Source organism: Mus musculus, chromosome 1 (assembly GCF_000001635.26).
Source record: "Mus musculus strain C57BL/6J chromosome 1, GRCm38.p6 C57BL/6J".
NCBI classification, from domain to species: Eukaryota; Metazoa; Chordata; class Mammalia; order Rodentia; family Muridae; genus Mus; species Mus musculus.
The window spans coordinates 135835222-135860686 of NC_000067.6; the positions used below are offsets into that span (position 1 = coordinate 135835222).

Below are 25465 nucleotides of genomic sequence, written 5' to 3' on the forward strand. Positions count from 1 at the left end.
TGGCTGGTAGTGTGGACATCTTGTGGGCAGAGGATCCTTACAAGGACTTTGGAATAGAGTGAGCCCTGTCCCTCTGAAGTGGCGGAACTAAAGGAGACCAGGAAAGAAGAGATGGCAGGGGCTGGACGAATCTGGTTTACTCGGTGTGAACGAGAGACGGAATCTAACAGTGTCTGGAAGCGTCAAGGGATCTCAGGGCTTGGGGCGCCTGGAAAGTTGGGCCTGGTTGGTGGTAGTACATGTCCTTCAGATTCTGCTGGGACCTGCTGAGAAGACTGGAATGGAGAGAGCCAGCTGCCCCCTAACTTAGTTTCCTTTTAGTTCTCATCACCCCCTGAGCCCCACCTTGTGCCAGTCACTCTGTGTGGGCTGGTGGACATAAATGTTCAAGCTGCAGTACAAACTTGGTCCTGATCTTATGGATCTTTTGATCTAGTGAGCAAGCCAGACACAGCAGCTCGCCATGACCACAGTTTCTAAGCCCGGGGAGAATTCCAATAATCCCCTCTACCACACTCTTACTGCCAGACTAAGGAGAGTGGCCATTCTTGAGTTACTTCCGCCAGCGGAAGGAAGGAGGCTACTTCTGTGAGGATGACATAGTGTGTGGCCTTGGGGCTCATGGAGAAGACTAGATACCCTCACCAAGGCCTGCAGAGCCATCTATCTGCCTGAGGCCATTTGGCTCATGAGAAGCAGCCAGCAGCCCAGAGGACGTCATTACCCCCAGCCTCATTTCCAACAGTGTTCTTGTCCTTTGTTCCCTAGGACCTGGCTCAGAGGCTCGTGAAGTGTCTCTGAGGTTGACTTCTGCCCTCAACTCTGCTCCCAGCTTGCTCTTCTGGGCCTGGGCTCCTGGCATCTGCTTTATCGGGATTCTCAAGAGGGACAGCTGGTTTATGTTACAAGCCTGTTCCCTGCATATCTGCTCTGGTTTTAAATAGCTTTATCTGAGCAGCTGGAGGACCACATGAGCTTATATGGCGTGGGGTACTTGTTCTTTTAGCCCTGTGCCGGGCACCTGCCAAAATAGCAGCCAACACCCCCCATTGTGTTGTTCCCCCCCCCCCCCATCTCCTGCTGCACATTCCTCCCTCCGCGGGGCTTGGCTCACAAGGCCCCAGCCCACATGCCTGCTTAAAGCTCTCCCCATGCCCTGCCCTCAGCCAGTCCCTGCTGAGGCTGAACAGATACCTCAAGACCTGTGTGCAGTCCCTGTTCAGAGGTAAGACAAGGGGGAGCTCTAGGAAGGGACAGAGGTCAGTGGGGGAACATGAGGGATTTGTTCCTGACATCTCTCCTTAGTCTTTTGCTTGTGTCCACCCTGAGTGGTTACCAGGAAATCCATGGCCCTTTCAAGAGAGGATAACACCTACCTCCACATTCAGAGTGGGTGTTTCCAGGACAGACTCTAACATGAGTGCTGTGGAGTGGAGAGTGCTTGCATTCTTGACGGGAAGTGAGTTGGAGGTCCCGATCTGCCCCTGAAGATGCTTTGTGGTTTCAAAGTCTTGACTAGATTGCTTTCCCTCCCAAGATCTTACATTATTTTATTTATGAGTAGAGTAGCCTAGAGCATTGCTGGGCCATTAAATACAACAGAACCCTAACCAGTTGGATTTCTCAGATTTAGGTTAAGGACTACCCAATCCTTTCTTCTAGAGGCCCAGAGAGCAGGGTAAGACCATAGCTATATTAGCTATAGGGGTCTAGCTCTCATGTCCAGGAACAAAGATGCTATCCTAGAAGCACTGAGAGAGGAGAAATGTTCAGAGGCAGGTGGGGCTCCTCCAAGGAGATGTCCCATCTCCGCTGGGCTTCTGGGAGCAGGTGGGATTCCACTCCTGGAGGAGGTCTAGGGTGGCTAGTACTGGGGGGGCGAAGGTGGGGGGTGCAGAGGAGTCCATATCCCTTCCCAGGAGAGGCAGGCTAAGCTTGTCAACATTGGAAAGGTTTCCCTGGGACCCACTATGTTCCTGCCAGTGTGGCCCTTGCTTCACCCCAACCTGCCCTTAGGGATGGCTCTTGTTCAGAGCCTTCACATTGTAGGTGGCTTTTCTGACTTCTGGGATAGTGAGGGATTGTTCAGGACGTAATTGCTTCGAGTGTAAGACATTTCCAGCGCATTCTACAGGGTGTCCGGCTGGGAAGTCACCTGACCTCTAGGATTGCTCCTCTGCCCCTCTTCTCACAGTACAAGTCCTTTTCTCTGAGCAGAAGAATCTGAGGGGATCAAGTTGCCTTTGCCCCTCCCTTCTCCCCTCTGCTGATACCTCAGCTCATGGGCTAACAGCTGGAGTTTTAGGAAGATCTCAGCTTAATGCTGTGGACACAGGCTGAAGGACAGAGCCTGTGGTCCTCAGACATGGAAAGGCCAGAATCTGAAGCTAAGCTCTTTTATAGGTAAAATGACTAAAACTTCAGAGAGCTTAAGTGACCAGCCTAAGGCCACACAGTAAAAGCTGGGCTTAAAACTCAGACCTTTTGATCCCCCAAAGAGTCATCTTCTGGCTTCTGCTGTTTTTCTTTATTGCCCATGAAAGGTGACCCCTGTGGCTTGTTGTGAGGGTGGTCAGATGGTAAGAAGGTGGTGAAAGCGCAGGGCCCTGGGGACATGCTCCTAGTTACCCCTCCAGCTCCCCCATCTCCTCCTATTTGGTAGCCCTCAGGTTCAGCATCCCCTTAATTCACCTGGCTTAGGTGTGGTCCTCTGTGGGAGCACTTCTTAGTGCTCTCAGTGCTCTTTTGGGATGCATTTCCTGGTGTTCCCGGGGACAGGAACCAAGGTGTTCCCACTTCTTCTCATCTGCCCCAGTGATTGTAAGCTTGTGGGAGGGCAGGAGAGAAGCCCTGGGGCAGCCACACACCTCCCACTTCCAGATCGTTCCCCTCATCCCCATCCCAGGCAATGGTCTCCTCCTCACAGGTCCTGATAGCTCCCCCTGGGGTCTGGACAAGGTGAGTCTACACTACCAGACTCCTGGACTCAGGAGTGGCCGTGCTCATCCCGAGGTCTACGTGGAGGTCATTTGGTATCCAAATCTTCTCACTAGAACACAGCTCCACCCACTGTTAAGACACCTCACACGTTTGGTTTTTCACTATCTAAATGTGGGGACGGTGGCAGGTCAGGGTGACATGTTGCGTGGGGCTGCTGTCCGGGGTTCCACTTGAGCAGGGCTCCTCCCCACAGTCTCGGTCCTACTTCAGCGGAGGGAGCAATGTGAGGAGTTGCTTTGCTTGTTTCCAGCTGAGCAGGCCTGGACCAGCCCCAAGTCGCAGTGAGTTCTGAGTCTGAGGCAGTCTCTACTTAGAGCATCTGGGAACTCCCTGCTTCCTGGATACCTGTCCGTGTCAAGGGCGGCCTCGTGCTGCCCATCAGTGTAACTAGCAGTGTGTTGCATCTCATGGATGTCTGTAGATGTGTACCTGGGGTCTCAGCCCTCTTCTCTGCATTAGGATATATGTGGGAAACTGGAAAAGACAAGGGCAGGACCATCCATATCCCAGCCTTCTGTACTGGAAATGTGGGTCAGACTACAGGGGATGGCTTCAGTGTGGGCAGGAAACAGGACACAAGAGAAAGACACGAGGGTGGTCCTGTCAATCACGTTGCTTCTACCGATCTTGAGTTTGTCACACTGGGGGCTTATACTCCCCCTTGCCCTGTTTTTTTTTTTTTTTTTTGGTCAGGAAATTATATTGCAAAGAACAAGGGGCATTGTCAACATTTCAGTCAATGTGCCTATTGTCTTTGGGCCAGGCACTGAGATGCCTTCAGGACTTGGGTTATAATAAAACGGGGTGAATTTGTACACCAGGTCAGGCTACAGCACTATCTCTAATCTTGACATTCTGTTTCATACACCACAGGGGAGGAGATATTTCCCAAAGGGAATTATGTTCTGGGAAAACATGACCTTTCCAATGTCATAGTCAAGGACTCTAGGGAGGCAGCATTCAGAGGCAGATGAATCTCATACCGAGACCTTACTCTTTCCACCTCTGCCCATGGCTTCCTGTGACTACAGAGTTCGTACGACTACACTTGGCCATGTCTAAGCATCCGCTCATTCATATCTGCTGGATCCTCACAGGGTCCCTTAGCGGGCATGTCTGCACTCCATCATTTAGAGAGAACCGAACTGAGGAGGTTCCTCTGTGCTCCAAACACACCAGCACCTCAGCAGCTAACAGAAGGGAGCCTGAAGCCACTGCTGTTCCTGCCACAGTTAAAGGAACATCTCCACCGGTTTCCCAGGGAAACCCTAAAGTTGGAATCTTTATTGAGATTCTGTGGACTATTACGCAGCTCTAATACAAAAGGGCCGGAGAGGTGGCTCAGCAACTAAGAACACATACTTAAGGATCCAAAGTAGGGTCCCAGCATCCATGTCAGGTGGCTCACAGTCACCTGTAACTCCAGCTTTAGGGGCTCTGAATTCCTCTTCTGAATGCACCTGAACTCATGTGTGCACATACTCACACAGACACACATAATACAAATTTTAAAAAAATCTTAAAAAAAAAAAGATTACAGAAAAAGTTTCTTGTGCCCTGTTGTCTTGCATTCCCTAGACAATAATAATACAACATTATATAGTGCAACATCAAAATTATATAATGTCATACACACAGTGTATAGTGACTGATTCAGTTTATATGCACTCTCAGACCACCCCACCCCCTGCATCACTCGTGCGGTGTTTGAGTTGAATTCTATACAGTTTTAACCTGAATATATTCATGTGATCATCTCTACAGCCAAGGCCCACGAGGGAACCTGTGAGAGGGCTTAGTGGTAAGAACACTCGCCATCAAACCTGACAACCCGAGTTCGATCCCTGGGACCTACAAGCTGGAAGATGAAAATCAGCTGTCCTCCGACCTCCACACATGCACTATAACATTCATGTGTGCGAACACACACACACACATTTTAAAAAGATTTATTTATTTATTATACACAAGTACACTGTAGCTGCACAAATACGTTTTTAAAAGGCCAATAGGGATCCCTTGTGTATGTTTTTATTACCATTTCCACTTCTCTTGTGAGAGTCCCAATGACTTGTTCTCCATCTTTATAATCTCACCATTTCAAGAAAGCTATTAAAGGAACCAGTCGCACAGCACAGCTGGAGTCATCCCGCATATGACCGTTACAGTTGGCTTTTCTCATGAGGGCAGTAGCTTGAGAAAATGCAATAGTCATTTATCTCTTTTAAAAGTTGAGTTCCACGCTGTGCAGGGCTCCAGTTCCTGCCACCCAGTTTCCCAGGGGAGCTCCGTGCCAGAATGAAAATGTCCAGTGAGAACAGAAATGGGGTGCTGTTCACTAGGACGATCTGCTCCCCTGGAAAGTGCAGAAACAATGACTAACCTTTGTTTGAGGATTACAAACAGGAACATGAAATCCAGGGTGGCTTGCCTGCTCGGGGACAGGGAACTGGGGGACACCAGTTGGCTGCCTTGCTGTGTTGTTCAGGTGTCATGGTTGCTTCTTTGCAGAGGAAGAAATTAGCTTCCCACTAGTCACACAGTGGAGTCACACAATGGAGTCTAGCTAGGTGCAGAGGGCTCCCGTGGGAGGCAGCTATATCTTCTCACCTGCAGTGACGTTTTTTCTCTTTCTGGAGGGAGAGCCGAGAGCATGTCTGACGCCGAGGAGGTGGTGGAGGAGTACGAGGAGTAAGTATCGAGAGCATCTTGTCTCCTGTGTTGTCCCCTCACACCCACCCGTGAGCCATCGAAACTTGCAACTCTCATGCTGGAAGGAGTGGCCGTGCCTGTTTGCAGGATGGAATTTCTTCCCTTCCTTCCTATCTCTGTAGCTCTAATTAGCAGATCTCAGGCAGACCTCAGGCTGGGGACTTTGGGAATACACAACTCAGTTCCAGGGCCAACAGGGTCTTACTTTACTGGTGCACTGGCCGCCAGGAGGCAAGCTGAGAAGCTGGGGCTGTTGAAACTGCCAACCGTTCAACAGCTCCCCCGAGACCTCAGAAATAATGGTATTTCCCATCCTGCCCCAAGGGATCCTGCCTCCTTAGGTCTCAAGTCACCCCACAGTGCCTGTCTACAGGCCTGTCCTGGAGAAGCCAATGGTGTCACACGGTTAAGCAGTCCAACAAGTATTCCATAGAGAGATCTCGTCAGGGTGGTCACACAGAGCCTCCCACAGAGCCTCCTTTTCCTTGGAGCTGCCGAGATAGGAACCACAGAAGGACTTAGCAAAGACATGGAGCATGCAGATGTGGCATAGGAACTTGGGGAGGCAGAAGTGTGGAGAAGGTAGGCCCCACTTGACAGCATTTGGAGAGAGACTTGGGAAAGAAGAGCTTCCTAGAAAGGAAAACTGCCTGGGAGAACTTAGAGGTGAGGTGAGAGGGAGAACTGGCAGGAATGCTGGACCCCAAGGTTGTTGACCTAGAAGTTGGCTGGGGACAATGGCGGATAGGGATAGTGCTGGCTGAGAAGGGTGAGTCAGGCTGCCTTTGCAGGGCAGGGGCAGAAAACAGATGCCTTTTGAACAAGAAGAGGGGGCTGGCTGGCTTCAAGAAAGGTCATTGTGTGGAGGTGTGTGGAGGTGTGTGTGTGTGTGTGTGTGTGTGTGTGTGTGTGTGTGTGTGTGTGTGTGTAGTGCTTTGGTACTGACAGCATCTTCTTTCATATCTAGGGAACAGGAAGGTAAGAGCTCAAGGGGATATCCACACAGATGCAGGACAGTCTGGCTGGAATCTGACTCACCCTCTCTCTCTTCTCTTTTGCCCTGACCTTCTCTTATGAGCAGAAGCTGTGGAAGGTATGTTCCTTGGGCAGGTGGGGAGCCAGAGAGGAGTATCAGGAGGCCAGTGTTTCTGGGAAGACAGTTTGTCTTAAAAATTAGAAAAGATAAGCACCATTAAACAAACATATAACCACAATGCATGAATGGGCCCAAGAACATCCCATTTACTGTTTTCTCAAATGTGATTATGAATCTGAAAGTGCTACGTTAATCAGGATATTTTCTGTGGACATGAAGCTTTATTGCAACCTGGCTAAGTTCCATCTTGCTGTCCCCTGCTCTAGGATATGATGACATGCCACCCTCCTTGGCTTGGGCTCCTCTCTCTCTCTCTCTCTCTCTCTCTCTCTCTCTCTCTCTCTCTCTCTCTCTCTCTCTCTCCCTGTTCTTCCAGGCCACAATGTCCCTATGACTCCTGGCTTCTTCACCACCGGCAAGCTGGAGCCTGGCTTGCAGTGGTTTGGCAAAGGCATATCATATATGGACATATGATATATAAAGGCATATCATATAAAGTCCATATCATATATGGACAGAAGGAAATGGGTCTTTGAAGATCCAGGTGCTGTACCTCCCCACTTTCCAGGCCTTCTGGTTAAAATGGGGAGCCTCTTGCTTCTTTAAACCTGTCCTGAGTCATGTGGCCACACAACAGGCAGGAGCAGAAAATGCCCACAAATGCCATGTCTGATTTTCAGGAGCCATTAGAAAGATCGCTCACCCTGGTCCATCTAGCATTCATACCACTGAGCTAAATCTCCAAACCATGGCTTTTCAATCCTCCTGCCTCAGTTTCAGTGCTGGGCTATTAGGCATGACATGAGCCACCATGTCCAGCTTCAGAAATGTATTTTGGATCAAGAGCTCAGCTGCCTGTATCCTCCTCTGTAGCAGGGACCCTGCCTGCTGGGGGTTCTTTTACCTTGGAGGATTTTCCTGCAAATGGCAGGAGGTTCTGGGTGGTAGGGTTTAACAAACAGACTTGAGCCAGATTTGTAACCTCCATCCTGACTACTACACACAGTTGGATCTTTCTGGGAGCTAAAGAACATCTCATTGAAGCCCATACAGCTTTTGCAAGTTACCTTGCTTGCCCTGAATGGCCTGAGGCAGCCCCTCTGGCTCAGAAGGGAAAGGTCCAGATGAGTGGCTGAAACCGATAGGACAGATAATCCTAAGAGTCTTGTTTCTAGGGGAAAGGGTCTTCCCACCGCTGTTAAGCAATTCCTTAACCAGAGATTTGCATCACGAACAACGGGGAAGTGGTCAGGCTCCTCAGATTATGAGCCCAGGCCTTCCAACAGCCCATGCCAGCTCCCTTAGTATGGCCCCCAGTGGGACTTTCCTACCCGTGATTCTGGGATTTGGTAGATGTTCTGTGGGACAGTCCAAAAACTCATTCAGAGCAGGAATGTGGGGTACTTGGAGGGGGAGTCAAATCTTTTCCTATTCTCCCTGCTACTGGGGTCTACCATTTCAGTGAGCGAGAAGCCAGGGCCTGTAGCTGGGGCGCTTCTCTCTCAATGCTTTCAGTTGCTAGGCATGCTAAGCTGCTCCATCCTCAGTAGTGGTTGGCAGGCAATGGTCCTTGAGGCTCAGGCATGTCACGAGGAGTGAGGCTGCCATATTGCTTGAATGTTGACTTGTGAATCAGAGTTCAGGCCTAACTCTGAGCTGGTTGTGGTCTGCGCTGCTGCCAGGCTTTGCACCGCACACTAACCTGTTCTGCTTGCTCCCTTTGCTGTCGCCACCGCCACCTCCTGCACCCGGAAGAGGAAGACTGGAGTGAAGAAGAGGAGGACGGTAGTACAGCGTTCCCTATCCTGTGCCTGTCCCTGCTTTCTTGCTCCTCCTGGGCTCTGGGCTTAGGCTAGGGAGACCAACAACTTCAGAGGGCCAGGACCCTAGGACCCCTCCCCCATTCCCTCTTTTCCTTCTGGGAGGGAAGTGGGAAGGATCTGGGCTATCCTGTCTTCCCACCTGCTCCACATATGGTCACAGAAGGATTCCTGTGATAGGAACAAACCCCAGCTGCTCCACTGCTCATGTCAGTGTTCATGTGGGGACCTTCCCTGTTTTGCCTAAGGCAAGGTTGGGCTCTGGGGACAGAAAAGGCCAGAAATAGCCAGAGCAGAAAGGACATGATGTCAGCTTTCAGATGTGTTCTGCTGAGAGGTGGGGTGAAGGTGGACTTGCTTCTTGGGGGTAACAGGAGGCGAGGGGAGACAGAATGGGGCTTAATTTTAGGACTGGCTTTCCTACAGTGATGTCCAGGGAGGCCTAAGTGTGACCTGTTCCTTGGGCTTCTAAATGACCACTGGGCCCATGGCACGTGGCACAGGAAAATGAAACTTAGGGTGAATGGGAGAAGAGGTGGCCTCAGGGTGGACCCCATAGCTGGCCACCTTCCTCTACTCTTATGCTACCTGACAAACCTCCTGGAGGGTTGAAAGAAGAGGCACCCCAGGACTTCAGTGGGGACCCAGTCCTAAGAAAGGAGGGCAGAGACGATGAGGCAGTGGGGGTGGAGGCCCTCTCTCCTCTGATGGTTCTTTCTGTCCTGAGGTGTTTCTTCTCCCTCTGCCAAGGGGCCACCACTTGTCAGTCTATCAATCACTGAATGTTACAAGCACTTCCGCCAAGCTGAGTCATGGTCTGGATGGCATCCTGTCTCCCTAATCTGTCTGTCCCTTCAGAATGTTGGGAGAGGCGGGGTCCATCCACATCCTGTCAAGCAAACGATGAAAATAGAAACTGCTGGCAACCTTCTGGGTAGCACATCTCTCTAACTATTGGACCTTTCATCCGCCCGCACAACCTCTGTTGGGTTTGGAAGAAGGACTTGAAGAGACACTGGATTCACAACAGACTTTCCCTAGCACCTCAGTTTAGTCAGGACCTGTCCTGTGGTGCCAGCACCTCTGGGGTGAACAGTTGGGGAAGACGATGGATTTCTGTCCCCAGGAAGGTCATGGGGGAAGCTAGTGCTAAACTGGACAGAAAGAGGCTAGACAGAACTTCACCCCAACTAGTCCCCAGCAGTGAGTCTTGATGTCCTGTCACTGGTGTTTCCCACCGCCACACCATTATATTTTATCTATGTATATAATGTGTTTCTACACTAGGGAAGACCCAGCTCAGATTTCCAAACTCTCAGGGAGCCAAATTTAGGGGTACTTACCAGTCAGATGGGACCCTTCTGTTGGATTTCACTTTACCTGCAAAGGAGCAGACAGGGAACTCTGGGGCACTGACTTACTTGGGGGGCGGTTGAGGCATGGATGAGAGTGTAGATGAGTGGGTGAGGTTATAGGAATCTTTGCTTGCAGAAGTAGTCCTGGGCTGGGCGTGGCTTTGTGCTCCAGTTTGAACCAGGAGCCAAACAGCATTCCTCTGTCATTTGGGTCTGTGGCTCCTATATCATGTGAGCCTGGATGTTACTGGCTCTGTTCTACCCTCCCGATGTGATCTCTGTTCTGGGGGTGCTTTCTGCACGTTAAGAGAGAGGGTCAGTTGGTCATGGTGTCTTTTTTACCTCTCCAGAGCAAGAGGAGGCAGTGGAGGAGGAGGAGGCTGGTGGGGCTGAACCTGAGCCTGAGGGTGAGGCTGAGACAGAGGAGGCCAACGTAGAAGGTACAGCCCAGGGTGAGGGGATGAGGGGCTAGGGGTGGTGTCTTAAGTCGTCCAACAGGTGCTTGCTAGCTTGTGTCCCTGTCTGGGCTCGGGGGATGCAGCAGTCTGCTTTCTGGGTGATGATTGTCAATACAGAGCTTCGTTTGTGGTTGACCCTACAAACCAGCAGAATATCCTGCCTGACCATGGGGAATGCTCTTGGGGGAATCTGAGTTGGAACAGGACCTCTGTTGATTGATCATGTTTTGTTTAGAGGTTGGTCCTGATGAAGAAGCCAAAGATGCTGAAGGTAAGTGATGCTGGCACAAGAGAACTCCTCATAGTAGCCTTGGGTGAGACTGTGTCCAGGGATTCCTGTGTAACCAGAGGGTGTACAGGAAAGGGTTGGAAGCCAGAATTTGGTGGTACTTGCTGGGCTTGGGAGGGTGGGACTCAAAACCTTTGTCTTCATCTCAGAGAAGTAGCCTTAGTGTCCAACAGGAGAGAGACCCAGTGTCTAGCCCCTGCTCTCAGAAGTAACAGTCACACCTGACACTCCTGGTACCCAGGCAATGCCAGTGAGGACTGATGTTTGGAGGAACGACTTCCAAGACATGCATGGTCCATACTGTGGCATCATGGTCCCTGTTAGGCTGCAGCCTCTGTCAGTTGTTTCCAGTCACACCTAAGGCAGGGGATAGCCAACCAGGCCTTGGAATTATGCCCACTAACTCCCTTGGCTCTGTGGCCAACAGGAAGTCCAAGGTACAAAACATTGGGCAGGCCTGAGAGGGGTTCTAGGCTCAGGGCCCCTGCAACCTTCCCACAGGACTGTGCATTACTACAAAATCTGAGAAGCAATCTTCCTAGCCTAGAACAGGCGAGTGTCCTGGGCCTATAAACACAGCCAGCCATTCTCTGCGACCTCACCTCCAGGTCACCTTCATGCTTGTTGGTGATTATGGAAGTCCAGATCTACTAGACCTGGGAGAGACTCCCTGTGCAGATGGGGAGACAGAGGCCCATAGGTGCCCAGCTCAGGGTGGAGGTGGCAATACTCAGGCTTTCTGACCCCATACCTCCATCTCTCTCCTCCAGAAGGTCCAGTAGAGGACACCAAACCCAAGCCCAGGTGAGTGAATGCACCTATCTATAGTAAGGCCCTGAAGGCAGAGGCCTGTGAGGGAGGGTGACCAGGAAGCGACAGGAGTGCATGTGTGCATGCGCAGGCAGGCTCTGTGGTTGGCTCAGACTTCCACCGGGAGTTGAACTGGTTGAACTACACCAAGGGAGGAATGGGAGCTGAACGTCGCCTTGACTTCACTACCAATTATTTATACTAATATGGACAGAGAGGTACATTCATCTACAGAGTGGGGAAGGGCTAGTCATGGCCTTGGACAGACACATTATCTATTCCATAGGATGACTTTCCTCTTTGCTGGGGTGGGACCGAGGAGAGAAGCGATGTAAACTTTAGGGAGCCAAGCAGTGAAATTATGTTATGTCCTAGGCACGACAGCTTCAGGGAACTGCAAAAGGGCAGAGCAGGGCAGCTTTATCTCATACCTGGAACCACATCTGGTGGCTGTGAGTGGGGCCATCAGGACAGGGAGCATTTCCTTCTTGGCAATGTTTATCCTGCCAGCAGATGGCGCTTTAGTACCCTACTGGCCTTTAGTGGCCCATGCTGATCATAGCTCTGTTAGTCCCCTGTGTGGGCTGCTTTGTGTATCCTGGAGCATCTTCTTTTAGCTAAAGGCGCACAAGCATATGAGGAAATCAAGGATCAGAGATCCACCTAGGGACGCCATCTTAGCTCCGCTCTTCTGTTTTCTAGCTGTGTAGTTTTAAGCCTTGGTTTTCCTAATGGAGGTCAGCACTGCCCCCTTCAGGGATCTAGTGAGAGGACAGATATGAAATTACCTCCGTGAATGTCTGAGCAAGTGAGGTAGACATTGGTGTGGACATTATGACAGAGGTGAACATTCCTGCAGGATAAAGTCCCCAGAGGCTCCAGGAACGCATAGTCCCTCATGTCCCCAGTTGCTCTGGTGACCCCTGACTCTCCATTCCTCTCTGCAGCAGGCTCTTCATGCCCAACTTGGTGCCACCCAAGATCCCCGATGGAGAGAGAGTGGACTTTGATGTGAGTGGTGGCTCTGGGTGGAGCGAGCCAGGCTGGGGTGGTGACCAGAGCTTTCATACAAGTGACAGAGTTCCTGATCTTGTGGGCTGCGAGCAGGCCGTTGTTGGCAGGATGGTTCAGGTTCAGGCGCTAAGCCAAGCCAGTACCTTTTGCATTGAGCCACCCATTTCATGGGCGCGGCAGGCTCTCAGGCAGGCTCTCCCCACAGGACATCCACAGGAAGCGCGTGGAGAAGGACCTGAATGAGCTACAGACTCTGATCGAGGCTCACTTCGAGAACAGGAAGAAGGAGGAAGAGGAGCTGATTTCCCTCAAAGACAGGATCGTATGTGCCACTCTGTCACAGTTTGCCCTGTCCCCCTTCCCCTGCAGCCCGCCTCAAGCTGCCAACCTGTTGGACACTGCTCTGCTTGGGCCCCTGCCACCTGCCTGTCACTGTGGGTGCTCCTTGCCAACAGGAACTGACCCTGATAAGTTCTGGCTCTCGCGGAGCCTAACTAGGCACCACTGGCTATAGACCACAGACGAGTCAAATGTCTGTGCTCTCCCTGTTCCTGACCCCATCAGTCAGAGCTGCCTCACTAACGTAGGGAGCATGGGATCAGCTTGTGGAATCCTAGATGATACTCAGAATTCCATTCTGAGAAGAGATTCTTTGATTCCTTGTTTTTCTGCACCTAACCACCCATTTTTCTCAACTGAGCATGCCAGTCATAAATCTCAGCGCAGAGTTGCTGCCAGGGCTGGGGCTGGGGCTGAGGCTGGGGCCAGAATATGGATATAGCCTTTGAGGGAGACAAGAGAAACCACTTGTCATTTCCTACAAAGTTGAGACAGCCTCTAGTGGGCTTTCAGGTGGCTGTCCTTACCTAGATGGGATACTCTTCTGGAGGTTCCATCTGCGATGGGCCACTTCCATCTGCACCCATGGGGCAGGCTGAGCACAAGCATTTGGAGGAGGGGCTACCTCTGGATTCCTGTACTGGATTCCTACCATTGCTCATGGGCACACACAGGAGTGTCTGCCTTTCTCCCTAGGAAAAGCGTCGGGCAGAGCGGGCCGAGCAGCAGCGTATTCGCAATGAGCGGGAGAAGGAAAGGCAGAACCGCCTGGCTGTGAGTGACCCTAGCCCGGCCACTGAGCCCTCGGTCCCATATCTCTTCACAGACATTGGTTCAAGTGGCAGCATTTATCACATCACATAAATCCATGTCATTGACCCAGTGTTGACATCGTACCAATGAACAGGACAGACAGACAGACCAGGGCCTCATGTCCATGATTTTAAGACCCTCTAGCCCCCATCCCTTCCCTAGTGCAGGCTACATGGAGACTGAGGGCCTCTCAGCCTGGGGGCATGGTGGGATTTTATAGACATGAATCAAGGCTTCATTAACTCATTCATACAACAATTCATCTATCCATTCAGTAGACTTCAGCATGCCCATCTTGTGCCAGAAGGTACCTCAAAGAGCTCCTCGTCCAGTGGGAAGAGAGCTGATCTCATTTGTAAGGAATACCCTCTTCATCCCCCACCCTTGCCATTGATCTATTCATTCCATCTCCATGACAACAGGAAGAGAGGGCCCGGCGTGAGGAGGAGGAGAACAGGAGGAAGGCTGAGGATGAGGCCCGGAAGAAGAAGGCTCTGTCCAACATGATGCACTTTGGAGGGTACATCCAGAAGGTAGGTGCAAAGCAGCATCGGGCACCAGGACACCCCAGTGTATCCTCAAGGCCGCCTTTGCTTGGATCCATGAAGAAATTCCCAACTGCTGTGGCTGAAGTCTAAGGTCTGCTCATGTCTAGCCCCTGAGCTGTCTATCAGCCTGACCATGGCTTCAGTAGGAGGGCTCTGCTGTGTGTGACAGTTAGAACACTAATATGTCTCCAAATTCTGGCTCCCCAAAGGGACAACTGGGAGAATCTTGGGTCCTGGAGTCCATGCTCTGGTCTGCAATAACCTCCTTTTTTTTCATGTGGCCTGGTACTGCTTGCCCTGTAGTTTCCAAGAGACAGATGAGCTAACACGTAAAACATAAAAAGAGTGTGCTGCACAGATGTTGGGTGGTTTGCTTGTGGCCAGTCAGTTCCTCACGCCTACTAGATATCTCCCTTTCAAGGCTGAGCTCTGATTGATTTCTTTCTACCTTTTTTTTTTTTTTTTTTTTTTTGAGACAGGGTCTCACTGTATAGCCCTGGCTGTCCTGGAACTCACTATGTAGATGAGACTTGCCTCAAACTCACAGAGATCCATTTAACCTCTGTCTCCTGAGTGCTGGGATAAAGGCATGGACTTGCCCAGCCAAGCCTGATTTTTTTTTTTTTTTGTATGCATGGAGGCATCAGAATATTTTGTTTTAGATAACCTAAGTCCCTACTTCTGCTGGTGTGTCTCTGTACTCGCAGTGACCATGCCAGGCAAACGCAATCCAAACCACACGGTCCTAAGCCCCAGACCTATGCTTGGCATAGCAGGTAGTCTCTGCTGAGCAGTGAATCACCTTCTTACTGTCTTCCTGTCTCCCATCCTGCTCCTCTCCATATCTCTGTGGCGGTCTTGGTCTTTCTCTCTGGGTCTTTCTCTCATGGTTTCCTGGTTTAGCAAGCTCAGGTGGGTACAAACCTCCAGTCCTCTTCCTCCTCACTGTAGCTTTAGAGAGCCCCCTGGGAGGGAGCACACCTTGTTCGAGGAGGAGTTGTGGGAGGAAGGAGTCTGGAGAAGGGTCTGGTAAGGCACCTAGGCCCCTTCCTTGACCCTGCCTCATTTTCTCGGGGGCCGGGATCCAGAAGCTAATGATGTGTCATGCTGCTAAAGCAATAGGGGAGGAACCCAGTTTTCTGCAGATCTGGCCCTACTCCCCAGGGTATTGGGAGGGTCAGGGGACGGGGAGGAACCATCTCTAGCCAAGTGTCCCTGCTCACCATCCCCTTCAGACAGAGCGGAAGAGTGGGAAGAGACAGACAGAGAGAGAGAAGAAGAAGAAGATCCTGGCAGAGAGGAGGAAGGCGCTGGCCATCGACCACCTGAATGAAGACCAACTGAGGTGGGGACAGTTGGTTGGGTGGCCCCTGGCACTCTTCCTGAGTGAGATGGAAGGCACTTCTCACTGTAAACCGCCAGAGGGAGGCACTCCCTCACACATTTGCCCAGGCTCCAGTGCTGGCACCAGGCCTCAGCAGGTCAGGCCTCCCTGTGAACTTTGGCGACAGGGAAAGAGAACTAAGCAGGCCCTTTTCTTATCTGAGCTCCTGCTTGGCCACATCCACATGGGAGGTGGAAAAGCAGATCTAGATGCTCTGTTGTACCAAGAGGGCTTCTCCTCAACTTCCAGCTCTCTGTTGTGGCAGCCCTTGGTGTCTGTCCCTGAACCCTGGGCACAGTAGCTAGGAGCCAGAATTCCAGAATGGTCAGGTCCAGAGCACAGGCTGGAGGTGGGCACCCTTTGCAGACCTAACTGTGCAAGGACAGGCTGGGGCCCGTGAAGGCTGAGTTAGGACCAGGGTGAAAGCCAGCCAAGGCCACTCCACGCCTGTCTTCATCGCTCCTCACCTCGCTTCCATTGTGGCTCCTGCAGAGAGAAGGCCAAGGAGCTGTGGCAGAGTATTCACAACCTGGAGGCTGAGAAGTTCGACCTGCAGGAAAAGTTCAAGCAGCAGAAATACGAAGTGAGCTGCTCACTGTGTCTATCCGGCCATGCTCCTGGTTTGACCTAGTCCCTGCTACCGCTGACCCTCAGGCCCCTTTTCCCTGTCCCCATGCAATCCATGCACTGGTCCGTCTCCAACCGTGTTCTCATACTTCCCTCCACCCTGTTTGTACCCTTGCTTCGACACTGAGCCCCCTCCCTCCTCCCAGGCCTCCTTGAATGAGCCCCAACTTTATAATTTATCTTCCCTGCTTCCCCTCCCCCGCCCCCAGATCAACGTTCTGCGAAACCGGATCAATGACAACCAGAAAGTGTGAGTGTCTCTGGCCCTTCTCTTAGCACGATGCATCCCACCTCCCCTCTCCCCATCCTGTTGTCAGGGTTCTGACCCCAGCTTTCTCCTCTCTTTGAGTCACAGCTTCCTTCTTTCAGCCTTGGGCACAGCACCCAGTGCAGGGTGGGATAGGGGGTCCAAGGTGGTTGTTGTATTCCACCCCTGCTCCAGAATGCTCATCTCAACCCTTATCTCCCCTCCCCTGCCCGCTGTCCCATTGAGAACTGCTACCCCATCCCCCATCTGATGGGTTCCTGTTTCTCCTGTAGCTCCAAAACTCGTGGGAAGGCCAAAGTCACCGGGCGTTGGAAATAGATGAAACTGTTCTCGTCAAAGCTGTGCCCCCTGCTTGTGTCCTTGCCCCGTGCATCCCAGCTCTGGGTCCTCCTTGGCACCCAATGCAGACTCCTGTTTGGATAGTGGGAGCTGGCTTAGCTAGAAGCCAGTACTCTGCCTGACCCCTATGCCCGCACTATGCCAGCAATAAAAAGCCAACACACTGCACATATGGAATAGTGTTTCTCATCCGCCCCCTCCCTGAGTGTTACAGAGAATCAAGACCCTTGTATCTGTCCAACTCGGAGGAACTTATGCCAGTCTGGTCTTCTTCTCCCCTCCCCCCAGCTGGGGAGAAGCCGATGGCCGAGTATCGTGCATACATTCTGAGAACCGGAGGGAGGTGCGGGCAGAGGGCAGGGTTTATGTTTTAGCCTGTGAGAGTCACCAGGAACAGCATGCTGAGGAAGAGGCCTGTCACACAGGGAGGGAGCGTTCCCATGTGAGTCATTTGCTGGTGAACAATGGAGCCTCTTTGAATGGCTGCTGTTTTCTTTCTCCTCCTGGCCTGGGCACTAAGAGCCCACTGTCTGAGGGGGCAGGGAGCCCTTGAGGGAGGAAGGAAGGCTGGTTTCATTGGGCAGCTGTTCAGGCTAGAGCTGCCAAGGGACTTGGCCTAGCTTGAGTGCCTCAGTTTCCCCTTTCCCATGATCTGCATGTCTTCCAGGGCTTAAAGATCTCAGAGTGAAAAGGATAGCATGGTGGCATAGTTTCTGAGCAGGAAGCAAAGCACTTGGTCCATCAGCTCCCTAGGACAATCCTCCAAGCGGGAAGGTTCTCCTGTACCACCCAGCCTTTCTCAGGTCTCCCTGCTGGAATCCCTTCTCCCTGTTTTTTCTTTGCTATCCATCAGCCTGTGAGTTTTGCCTCAGAACTTTGCCCGTGATCTCTGAGGCAAAGTAGACTCACCTCTCGTTGCACTGAGCCCAACTTAAGCCCAACTTAGGCCTTCTAGCACACACTATTAGATGGATCTATTCCTACAAGAATCACTTGCCCTGCTCCCTGGCCACTGTACTGAGCTATTTATCCTGAGCTAGGAGCCCATAACAGATATTAACGGTACAGGCATAGAAACAATACGGCCCTAGGGGCTCAGCCTGTGGTCATGGCTTTGCTTGTTCATCTCTATTAGTTACTATTCTTGTTTGCCGTAACAAAATACCAGGCAGAAGCAACCTAAGAAAGAAAGGGTTCATTCTAGCTCACAGTTTAAACAACAGAGGGCATAGTCCACCATGGTGGGAAAGCACAGAGAAGAGCGTGAGGCTGCTAGCTCTTCCATGTCTTTGTGGATCAGGAAGTGCAGACAGCCTGGACCAGTGGTGGAGTGGACTATAATCCTCAAGTCCCACCTCCAGGGCCTCATGACTGCCAGGCCCCACATTCAGAAGGTTCCACAACCTCCCAAGCAGTGTCACCATTGGAGGATGAAGTGTTCAAACACGCAGGCTGGTGTGCAAGTGGGGTGGAGCGATGGGGGTGGGGGTGGGGGTGGGGGTGGGGGTGGGGGTGGAGCTGTATTTCACATCCAAACCATATCGCATCTATTCCTCAGTAGCTATGTCCCGAGCTCTGACTATATGCTGGACTCTGTGGGTCACAAAGAGGCTGTGATGGGTATCAAAGGAGCAGATAGGGCCTCACGTGGCCATGGCAGGCAGGAGTGCTTTTGGAGGAAGGTGTATCTAGTGAGCCCTAGTGGGAAGAAGGGGAGATCACTGAGAGATGTGTGTATGTATGGAGGGCGGGAGGGTTTACAAGTCTTAGAAGCAGGAGGCAGCCTGTCCCCTTGCTCTGAACTTTCCCCATCCCCAAAACCATATCTTTTCTCTTAAGGTTATCTGGGTGTTGGGAAGTTTTTGTTTGTTTGTTTGTTTTTTTTGTTTGTTTGTTTTTTTCCTTAAATGCTCACCATTTCTTTGTAGTGAGGATATTTGTCATGGGCTTTTATCTGTAGTAGTTCCCACACCCCAACCCCAGTCCACAGTTTTCTTTCCGTTATTATCATCAGTCACCAGGAAGTGTAAACACAAGTAGTTCAAAAAGGGTGGGGGGAGGGGCAAAAGAGAATGGGGAACATCCAAATAACTTTTTATTCCTACATATTAGTATTATGGTCCTATTTTACTATTACTTACTTTGCTAGCCTTTTGCTGTGCCTAATTTACAACTGAAACTTCAGCACATGTAGGAAAGCCATCACATATATAGGTAGGGCCTTGGTTTTAGGTAGGAAAGGTCTTTCCTCAAAAAAATGTAGGACTGGCTGGGCAGTGGTGGCACTCGCCTTTAATCCCAGCACTTGGGAGGCAGAGGCAGGTGGATTTCTGAGTTCAAGGCCAGTCTGGTCTACAGAGTGAGTTCCAGGACAGCCAGGGCTACACAGAGAAACCCTGTCTCGAAAAACCAAACCAACCAACCAACCAACCAACCAACCAACCAAACAAACAAACAAACGGAGGACTCATAGAAATACACAACACACAATACATTATTATTAACTGGCAGGGCCTAAGAACTTATCTGCCCTCTGCCCTCTGCCCCAGTCTCCCAGTTTCCCTATCCTCTGCTTCTGTTAGCTCGAGTCTTCTCGGCTCTATATCTAAGTGAGACCTTAACAGCATGTGTGCCTGTGCCTTGCTTATTTAGCTGGCATAACGTCCTCTAGGTTTATCCTACAGGCAGGATCTCACATGTGCCCAGTTCCTGGCCCCCATGGAGGCCTGAACAGTCATCAAGTGGAATGTAACAGGCTAAACTGAGTTCTGGCTCTAGTCTAGAGACCTGATGTCCATGGTCTTTATGAATCATGAAGCATTCACTAATATGTAGTGCTAAAGGAGGTAGCCCTGTCCCATCTCACTCATGGAGGAGATAGCGCAAGAGAGTGTCAGAGCCAGGGAAGGAAGCCCTTCTAAGTTCAATAGACAAGGGTATGCATTGAGGCCAGGTGGCCCTTCACATTACCCCTGTTATCCCTAGGGAACAGGGGGGACCATGGATGTGTACTCCGAAACACCCAGATCTCCAAGCACAAGCATACTCCCTTGTTTTATCCATTCCATATGTTGCTCTTGTGTTCACCATGGAACTGGGTCTAACACCAGAGGTGCAAGGATGGCCAAGGCTGGACTGGGTCTCCTTAAGGGTTGGGGGGAAGCCAGGAAGATGGGGATGGGGGGATGTACACTTGACACCCCGAATTTTGCATGCACATCTTTCTTATACATCCCTGGGAACAAACCTCTCTACCTCCCTAAGTTCCCATCTCAATCTACTATGGACTCCTGACCTCTTACTTCAAGGAGTTCAGTGCCCTGTGTCTGCTCACATGCCCCATGTGGTTCTGGGTTGGAGTAGTAGGTCCCTTGCTCCATCTTGCGAACAGATTTGCTCCCAGACAACCTTATGTCTTGGGCAGAGCTCCTGCCTACTGTGCCCACTTTAGAGGTGAGACAACTAAGAACAGGTGTCTCCTGGGATCCACTTACTTTGAGGTCAACTCTTGAAGCTGCAGACCCATGCTCTGGACCTAGACCTTGTCAAATCCTGGTTTTGCTAAGTCCTGACTCTGGGAAGGGAACTTTGGGCGAGTTCTTGCTGTTTCTGTTCCAGAGTTTCCCTCTCTACAGGGGGGTGGCTATGAGGGTTGACTGCAATCATCTGTGGGGTAGTTAGGGGGTGATTGCTGCAGAATAATTGCACAGTCAGCGTTAGCCACTGCTGCTGCTGTTCTGGTTATCAAATGCGATCAGTCTCTCTTGGGGGCTCAAGGTTTGGAGAAATCAGCTTATGACTGTTTTGTCGCACCTGGGAGTTTCCTCCCTGGTCAGACGGTGGAAGCTGAACTGGGCCGTCCTTGCTGCTCAGGTACAAGGTCAAGCTTGTCCCCAGCTGAACTTGCTTTTAGGTAGGGTTCTACATCCGAGTGTGCAGCAGTTTCTGGGAAGGATGAGACAAAAAACTCAGCTTTCTTGGGTCCATCCTGGTGGGGGATGGTGCTCAGGTTGGGGTTCAGAGTCAAGCCCTCTGAAAGGCTTCACTTGGAGTTGGGGATAGCTGAGATTGGAGGGGAAAGCAAGCTGGACTCCAGGTATCCACAGAACCGCCACTGGCACCTGCCCTGCGGAATGTGACCTCTCTGGGGAAGTTCAGCCTGCCTGGTAATCCTACCGGGAGGGAGGTGGGGGAGGAGAGGGGATGCTGCCACCCATCCAGGTCAGTTCACTCCCTCTCAGCACATGGGCCTTGCAGGTTGAGGAGCACCCAAACCTCCCTAAATGTAGCGCCTGGGCCAGAGTTGTACACTCCTGTGAACTAGCTTGGGGGTAGACCTGGGTCAGGATGCAGAGCTCAGTCAAGGGACTAAGCTTCCATTGCCTCTCTCCTGCTTTCCCTACCCTGGACCTGATGGGAGACAGGGGAGGTGGGAGGGGGGGTTGGGGGTTGGGGGTTGGGTGGTGGTGGTGATGGTGGTGGTGGTGGTGTGGTCCATCGAGGGAGGCCAGACTGAAGAGGGAGCTCAGGAGTCACAGAATGCACAGACTCAGCCAGGTAGTAGGTGGGTGGGTGGGGCAGGGCCCATTATAGCTCATTCCTACGTCTTGGCTTAGTGAAGGGTTTGTGGATCATGGAGTCACTGTTTAGGCCTGTCATCTTACTTTCTAGTAAGAAGGGGTCAGCTTCCCCCTCCCCCATGCGTTCGCATGTGAAGATGTGTGGATATCAGAGAACAGCTTGCAGAAGTCAATTCTCTTCTACTGCGAGGGTTCCAGGGATTCACCTCTGGTCTTCAAACTTGGCGCAAGAACCTTTCCTTGCCGAGTCACCTTGTAGCTCTCTTTACCCCCTTTTTACTCTCTCTTGCCTCTGCAATGCTCTTCTTAACCCCACTGTTTCTCCTTCCCAAGCTCACTCTGCCCATCTCTCTAGGTTGTGGTCAGTCCCTGTTTCTCTGGCCGTATCTTTAGTGCTTCCTTTATGGTTCCCCTGGAGAGACCTCAGACTCTTCCCACCGAGGACTTATCCATGCTGTGATTCCCTGAAGTCAGCTTTGGGCGCCCTGCTCAAGCCTCCCTCCCTGGCTCCACCCACCAGCTCACCTCAGGTTCTCAGCCTCCACCCCAACAGTGACAGGAATTTAAATTGCTCTCAATTGAAGACTCAGGAGAAAAATGTTTCCACACTTGTGCAAAGCACCCAGGCCCTGGGGAGTGGGTGTGTATTTGTCGTCTCCCCATCCCACCCCGCCCCGCCCCTACTCCACCCTGTGGCTCCACATTCAGCCCCGGCCAGGACCGCAGCAGCCACACCTTAAGCTCATGCCAATCTCAAAGTAGTTTCCTCTGAAAAGTCAGGCCTGGGCAACGTAGAACCTGGGCCAGGCAGGGCTGCTCTTAAGGAAAGCAGTGGGCAGGCGGAGGGGTGGGGAGGTTCCCAGACTGAGACCTGCTGAGTTTGTGCTGGGCCAGCAGAACAGAGTGGCAGGTGTGAAGGTCTGTGCAGGATGAATCGTCTCACCTCATCCTCTTCCCACCCACCATGCCCTGCCAACTCCCCAAAGAGGCCGGCAACTGGGATGAACGTTTTTGGGGAATGAACAAAAGTGTTTTTCCTTGAGAAGTTGACTCAAGGGACCCTTTAGTCTGGTGACTTTGGCCCACATAAGGAATGAGGGAGTGAGTGGTGGATTCCCCTGAGGCACAGGGGATAGCTATGAGCTATGGATAATCCCAATAAATAATGTTATTTCCCATGTATTGGGTGTCTGTATTGTGCCAGGCACTGTGTGTTATGTAAACTCTAATTACAATAGCACACAAAGTTAGGTCCTACATAAGTAAACCCATTTTACACACAGAGGAATTGAGCCCCAGAGAGGCTGGGTGACTGACTCATCCTGTGTCACATAGGGCAGGGATTACTTTTATAATGATTGCAGATAGGATCATTTTTATTATGATTTTAATTATTTGCACGACACACTCTCTATATATCTGATGGGGACAAAGAAACATATATTTTCAAGAGGATACTCTGTATTGTAGCCAATAGCTATTTGAATGATTTCTGATTGTGCCAAAGCAAAATACACCATCAATCCTTGTAATGGGAAAATTTTGTGTGAAATAGTGGTACAAATATCAGTTGGAAACCTTGGTCACTCTCTGGCCAGTCAGACGTTAACACTGTTGTCAGTCAGGCCACAGCTTATGAATTAAAGTCCTTTTCTCACTTAGTTGTGGCTGGTGAGTCCCTCTTCTTCTTACGTAGACTGGGCCTTTCTTGCCACCAGAGCCCTAGCTCATTCATAGATCCCCAGGCCTCACCAAACAGATAGAATGGCTATGGAAGTTATTCTCACAGTAGGCAGCTGGTATAGAACTTGATTGGTGGACATCAAATATTAACATGATTGGAATGTATGGTCAAACAGACATTATCTTTTGCAGTTGTCAAGTCCTGTAATAAATCAAAGTGCTAGCTTTTTTATATAACAAACATTTCCATCTTGTAGCTCACAGGCTGCGTGTGTCCCAGGAAAGCGATAGGCGTGACCCACTGCATTTGTAGACAACAGCAGCCTCTCACTCTGCCTAAAGGTGTTCTTGCTTTAGAAGAACGTTTCTCTTAAAAGGTCACGTGGCCAGGCATGATGGCATGCACCTTTAATATCAGCACTCAGGAGGCAGAGGCAGGCTGATCTCCGTGAGTATGAGGCTAGCTTGGTCTACAGAGCAAGTTCCATGATAACTAGGAATACATAGAGAGATGCTGTCTTAAAACAAACAAGCAAAAAAAAAAAAAAAAAAAAAAAAAAGCAGAATGGGTGCGGGGCAGCCCTGGAGAGGTGGCTCAGTGGTTAAGAGCACTTGCTGCCCTTGTAGAGGACCTGAGTTAGGTTCACACACACACATTTATTGAGCACATCCCTATGCCAGCTACTGTCTGGTGATGAGATTACCATGGGAACCGACCAAGACTGAGCTCTACCTTCATAAACCAGGGGAGAGAGCTAATGAGCAGACACTACACCAGTGAAAGCTACAAGGAGATGCTACAAATCATTTATATGTAGTTATACCTGTGTGTGCCTCTGTTTCTAAATGTGAAGAAGAACCCAGAGAAATGGAAAATACTCCGTGTGGATGTGATTTAGCTGAAGGTTTGACGAACAAGCTTCCTTGCAGAGACCTTCATTGGGTTTGGTTCTCAGGACTGTCAGCAGCCAGCCATAGGAAGAGAGTGGAGAGGACGTTTTCAGCAGAAAGAATGGCAGGGAACGTATGTGGGCAAGCTACTGAGAAGAGTCCAGAAAGGATGGGAGAAGAGACCAGGCTAATCCAGGCCAGGCCAGGATCATATCAGTCTTTGTAAATCCTGGGGAAGGACATCATGCATAGTTATTGAGAGTTTTAAGCTAGAATGAAACATACTGGTTTATATGTCTGTCTGTCTGTCTCTGTCTGTCCATCTATCATCTATCTAGCTAGGAATTAGCCTCACCAGTAGTCCATGGTGGTCTCCAACCCCCCACAATCCTCCTGCCTTAGCCTCCTGAGTACTGGGATTACAGATGTGTGCAGCGAGGTTAGCCTGACTTATGCTTAAAAAAAAAAATCACCTTGGTTAGAGAAGGGCCAGAAGGGACACAGGGAGACTGAACAAGTCAGTGATGTGGGCAGGGAGTGGAGTGAGAGAGGAGATGGGTTGGAGAGAGTTAAAATAAAGCCCACAGAATCAGGGAGGAAGTGTGTTTCACCCCCTCCCCTCCCCTCCCTTCCTCTCCCCTCCCCTTCCCTTCCTTCCCTTCCCCTCCTTCATGCTGTTCCCTATAATACCACCCTTCTGCTGGGCAGCTGGGGCCTCAGAAATTGTCCCGCAGTGCTGTTCACCTTGCTTTGTGAGACACGGTCTCTCACTGGCCTAGAACTCACCAACCAAGTGGGCTAGAGTGGCTGCTAGTGAGCCCTAAGTTTCTCTACTTAGGAAAAAGAACAACATACAATTAAGTTTTTCCTTCCTTCCTTCCTTCCTTCCTTCCTTCCTTCCTTCCTTCCTCCTTTCCTCCCTGATTGCCTTGCCTGCTTGACTTCTTTCTCTCTCTCTCTTCCTTCCTTCCTTTCTTCCTTCCTTCCTTCCTTCCTTCCTTCCTTCCTTCCTTTCTTCCTTCCTTCCTTCCTTTCATGCCAAAACAACAACAACAACAACAACCCAAAACCATCTGGATAGCAGTGTACTTAGGAATATAGCTATTCTTAATTATGACACCAGTTCTTTGTGTATCATAGATAGAAACAGGTTTCCCTCCTAACAATACTGTTCTAGGCCACTCTTGAGGTATCCAGAAGTTCCAATTTCCTGCCAAATAGTTCTAGAGTGTGACTATTGCTCAGGGTCTGGGTAAGCAAACTACAACCACAGTGTGTGGCTTGGACCTGGGACTAGGATAGGCTCTGGGTCCCCTGTAGAGCCAGATGATGGAGTTGGACAGAAACAGAATGGACCTGTCCTGTTAGGGGAGACGTGCCTCTCTCATGGTCCAGCAGTGAAAACTTTCCTGATGCCCTATAGACTTGTGAAGGCCATA

At 50.8% G+C, this 25465-nt stretch overlaps 1 protein-coding gene across 18 annotated transcripts; it reads left to right on the plus strand.

Moving 5' to 3' along the window:
* Positions 1 to 1093: 1093 nt before the first annotated feature.
* Tnnt2 (troponin T2, cardiac) lies at positions 1094 to 17047 on the plus strand. Of its 18 annotated transcripts, XM_006529392.3 has the most exons (18): positions 1095 to 1225; positions 2927 to 2958; positions 5640 to 5691; positions 6680 to 6690; positions 6794 to 6805; positions 8564 to 8593; positions 10334 to 10423; positions 10677 to 10712; positions 11501 to 11534; positions 12488 to 12551; positions 12760 to 12876; positions 13590 to 13667; positions 14129 to 14239; positions 15158 to 15166; positions 15490 to 15599; positions 16131 to 16221; positions 16475 to 16515; positions 16806 to 17040. In XM_006529392.3, exons 3-18 carry the CDS (start codon positions 5654 to 5656, stop codon positions 16849 to 16851), a joined length of 918 nt encoding a protein of 305 aa, XP_006529455.1. In that variant the 5' UTR covers positions 1095 to 1225; positions 2927 to 2958; positions 5640 to 5653; the 3' UTR covers positions 16852 to 17040. The 18 variants fall into 18 exon arrangements, with proteins under 18 accessions (XP_006529446.2, XP_006529448.2, XP_006529451.2 ...); XM_006529383.3 differs by lacking the exon at positions 2927 to 2958 and having other exon boundaries at positions 1094 to 1225; positions 5644 to 5691; XM_006529394.3 differs by lacking the exon at positions 6794 to 6805.
* Positions 17048 to 25465: the final 8418 nt, after the last annotated feature.

Bases quoted from the DNA above. Each gene is read 5' to 3' on its own strand.
- Tnnt2 (XM_006529383.3), top strand. From the start codon at position 1,152: ATGCCCTGCCCTCAGCCAGTCCCTGCTGAGGCTGAACAGATACCTCAA. The intron at 16,222-16,474 runs GTGAGCTGCTCA...CCCCGCCCCCAG, and splicing joins TCAAGCAGCAGAAATACGAA to ATCAACGTTCTGCGAAACCG. The intron at 16,516-16,805 runs GTGAGTGTCTCT...TTTCTCCTGTAG, and splicing joins ATCAATGACAACCAGAAAGT to CTCCAAAACTCGTGGGAAGG.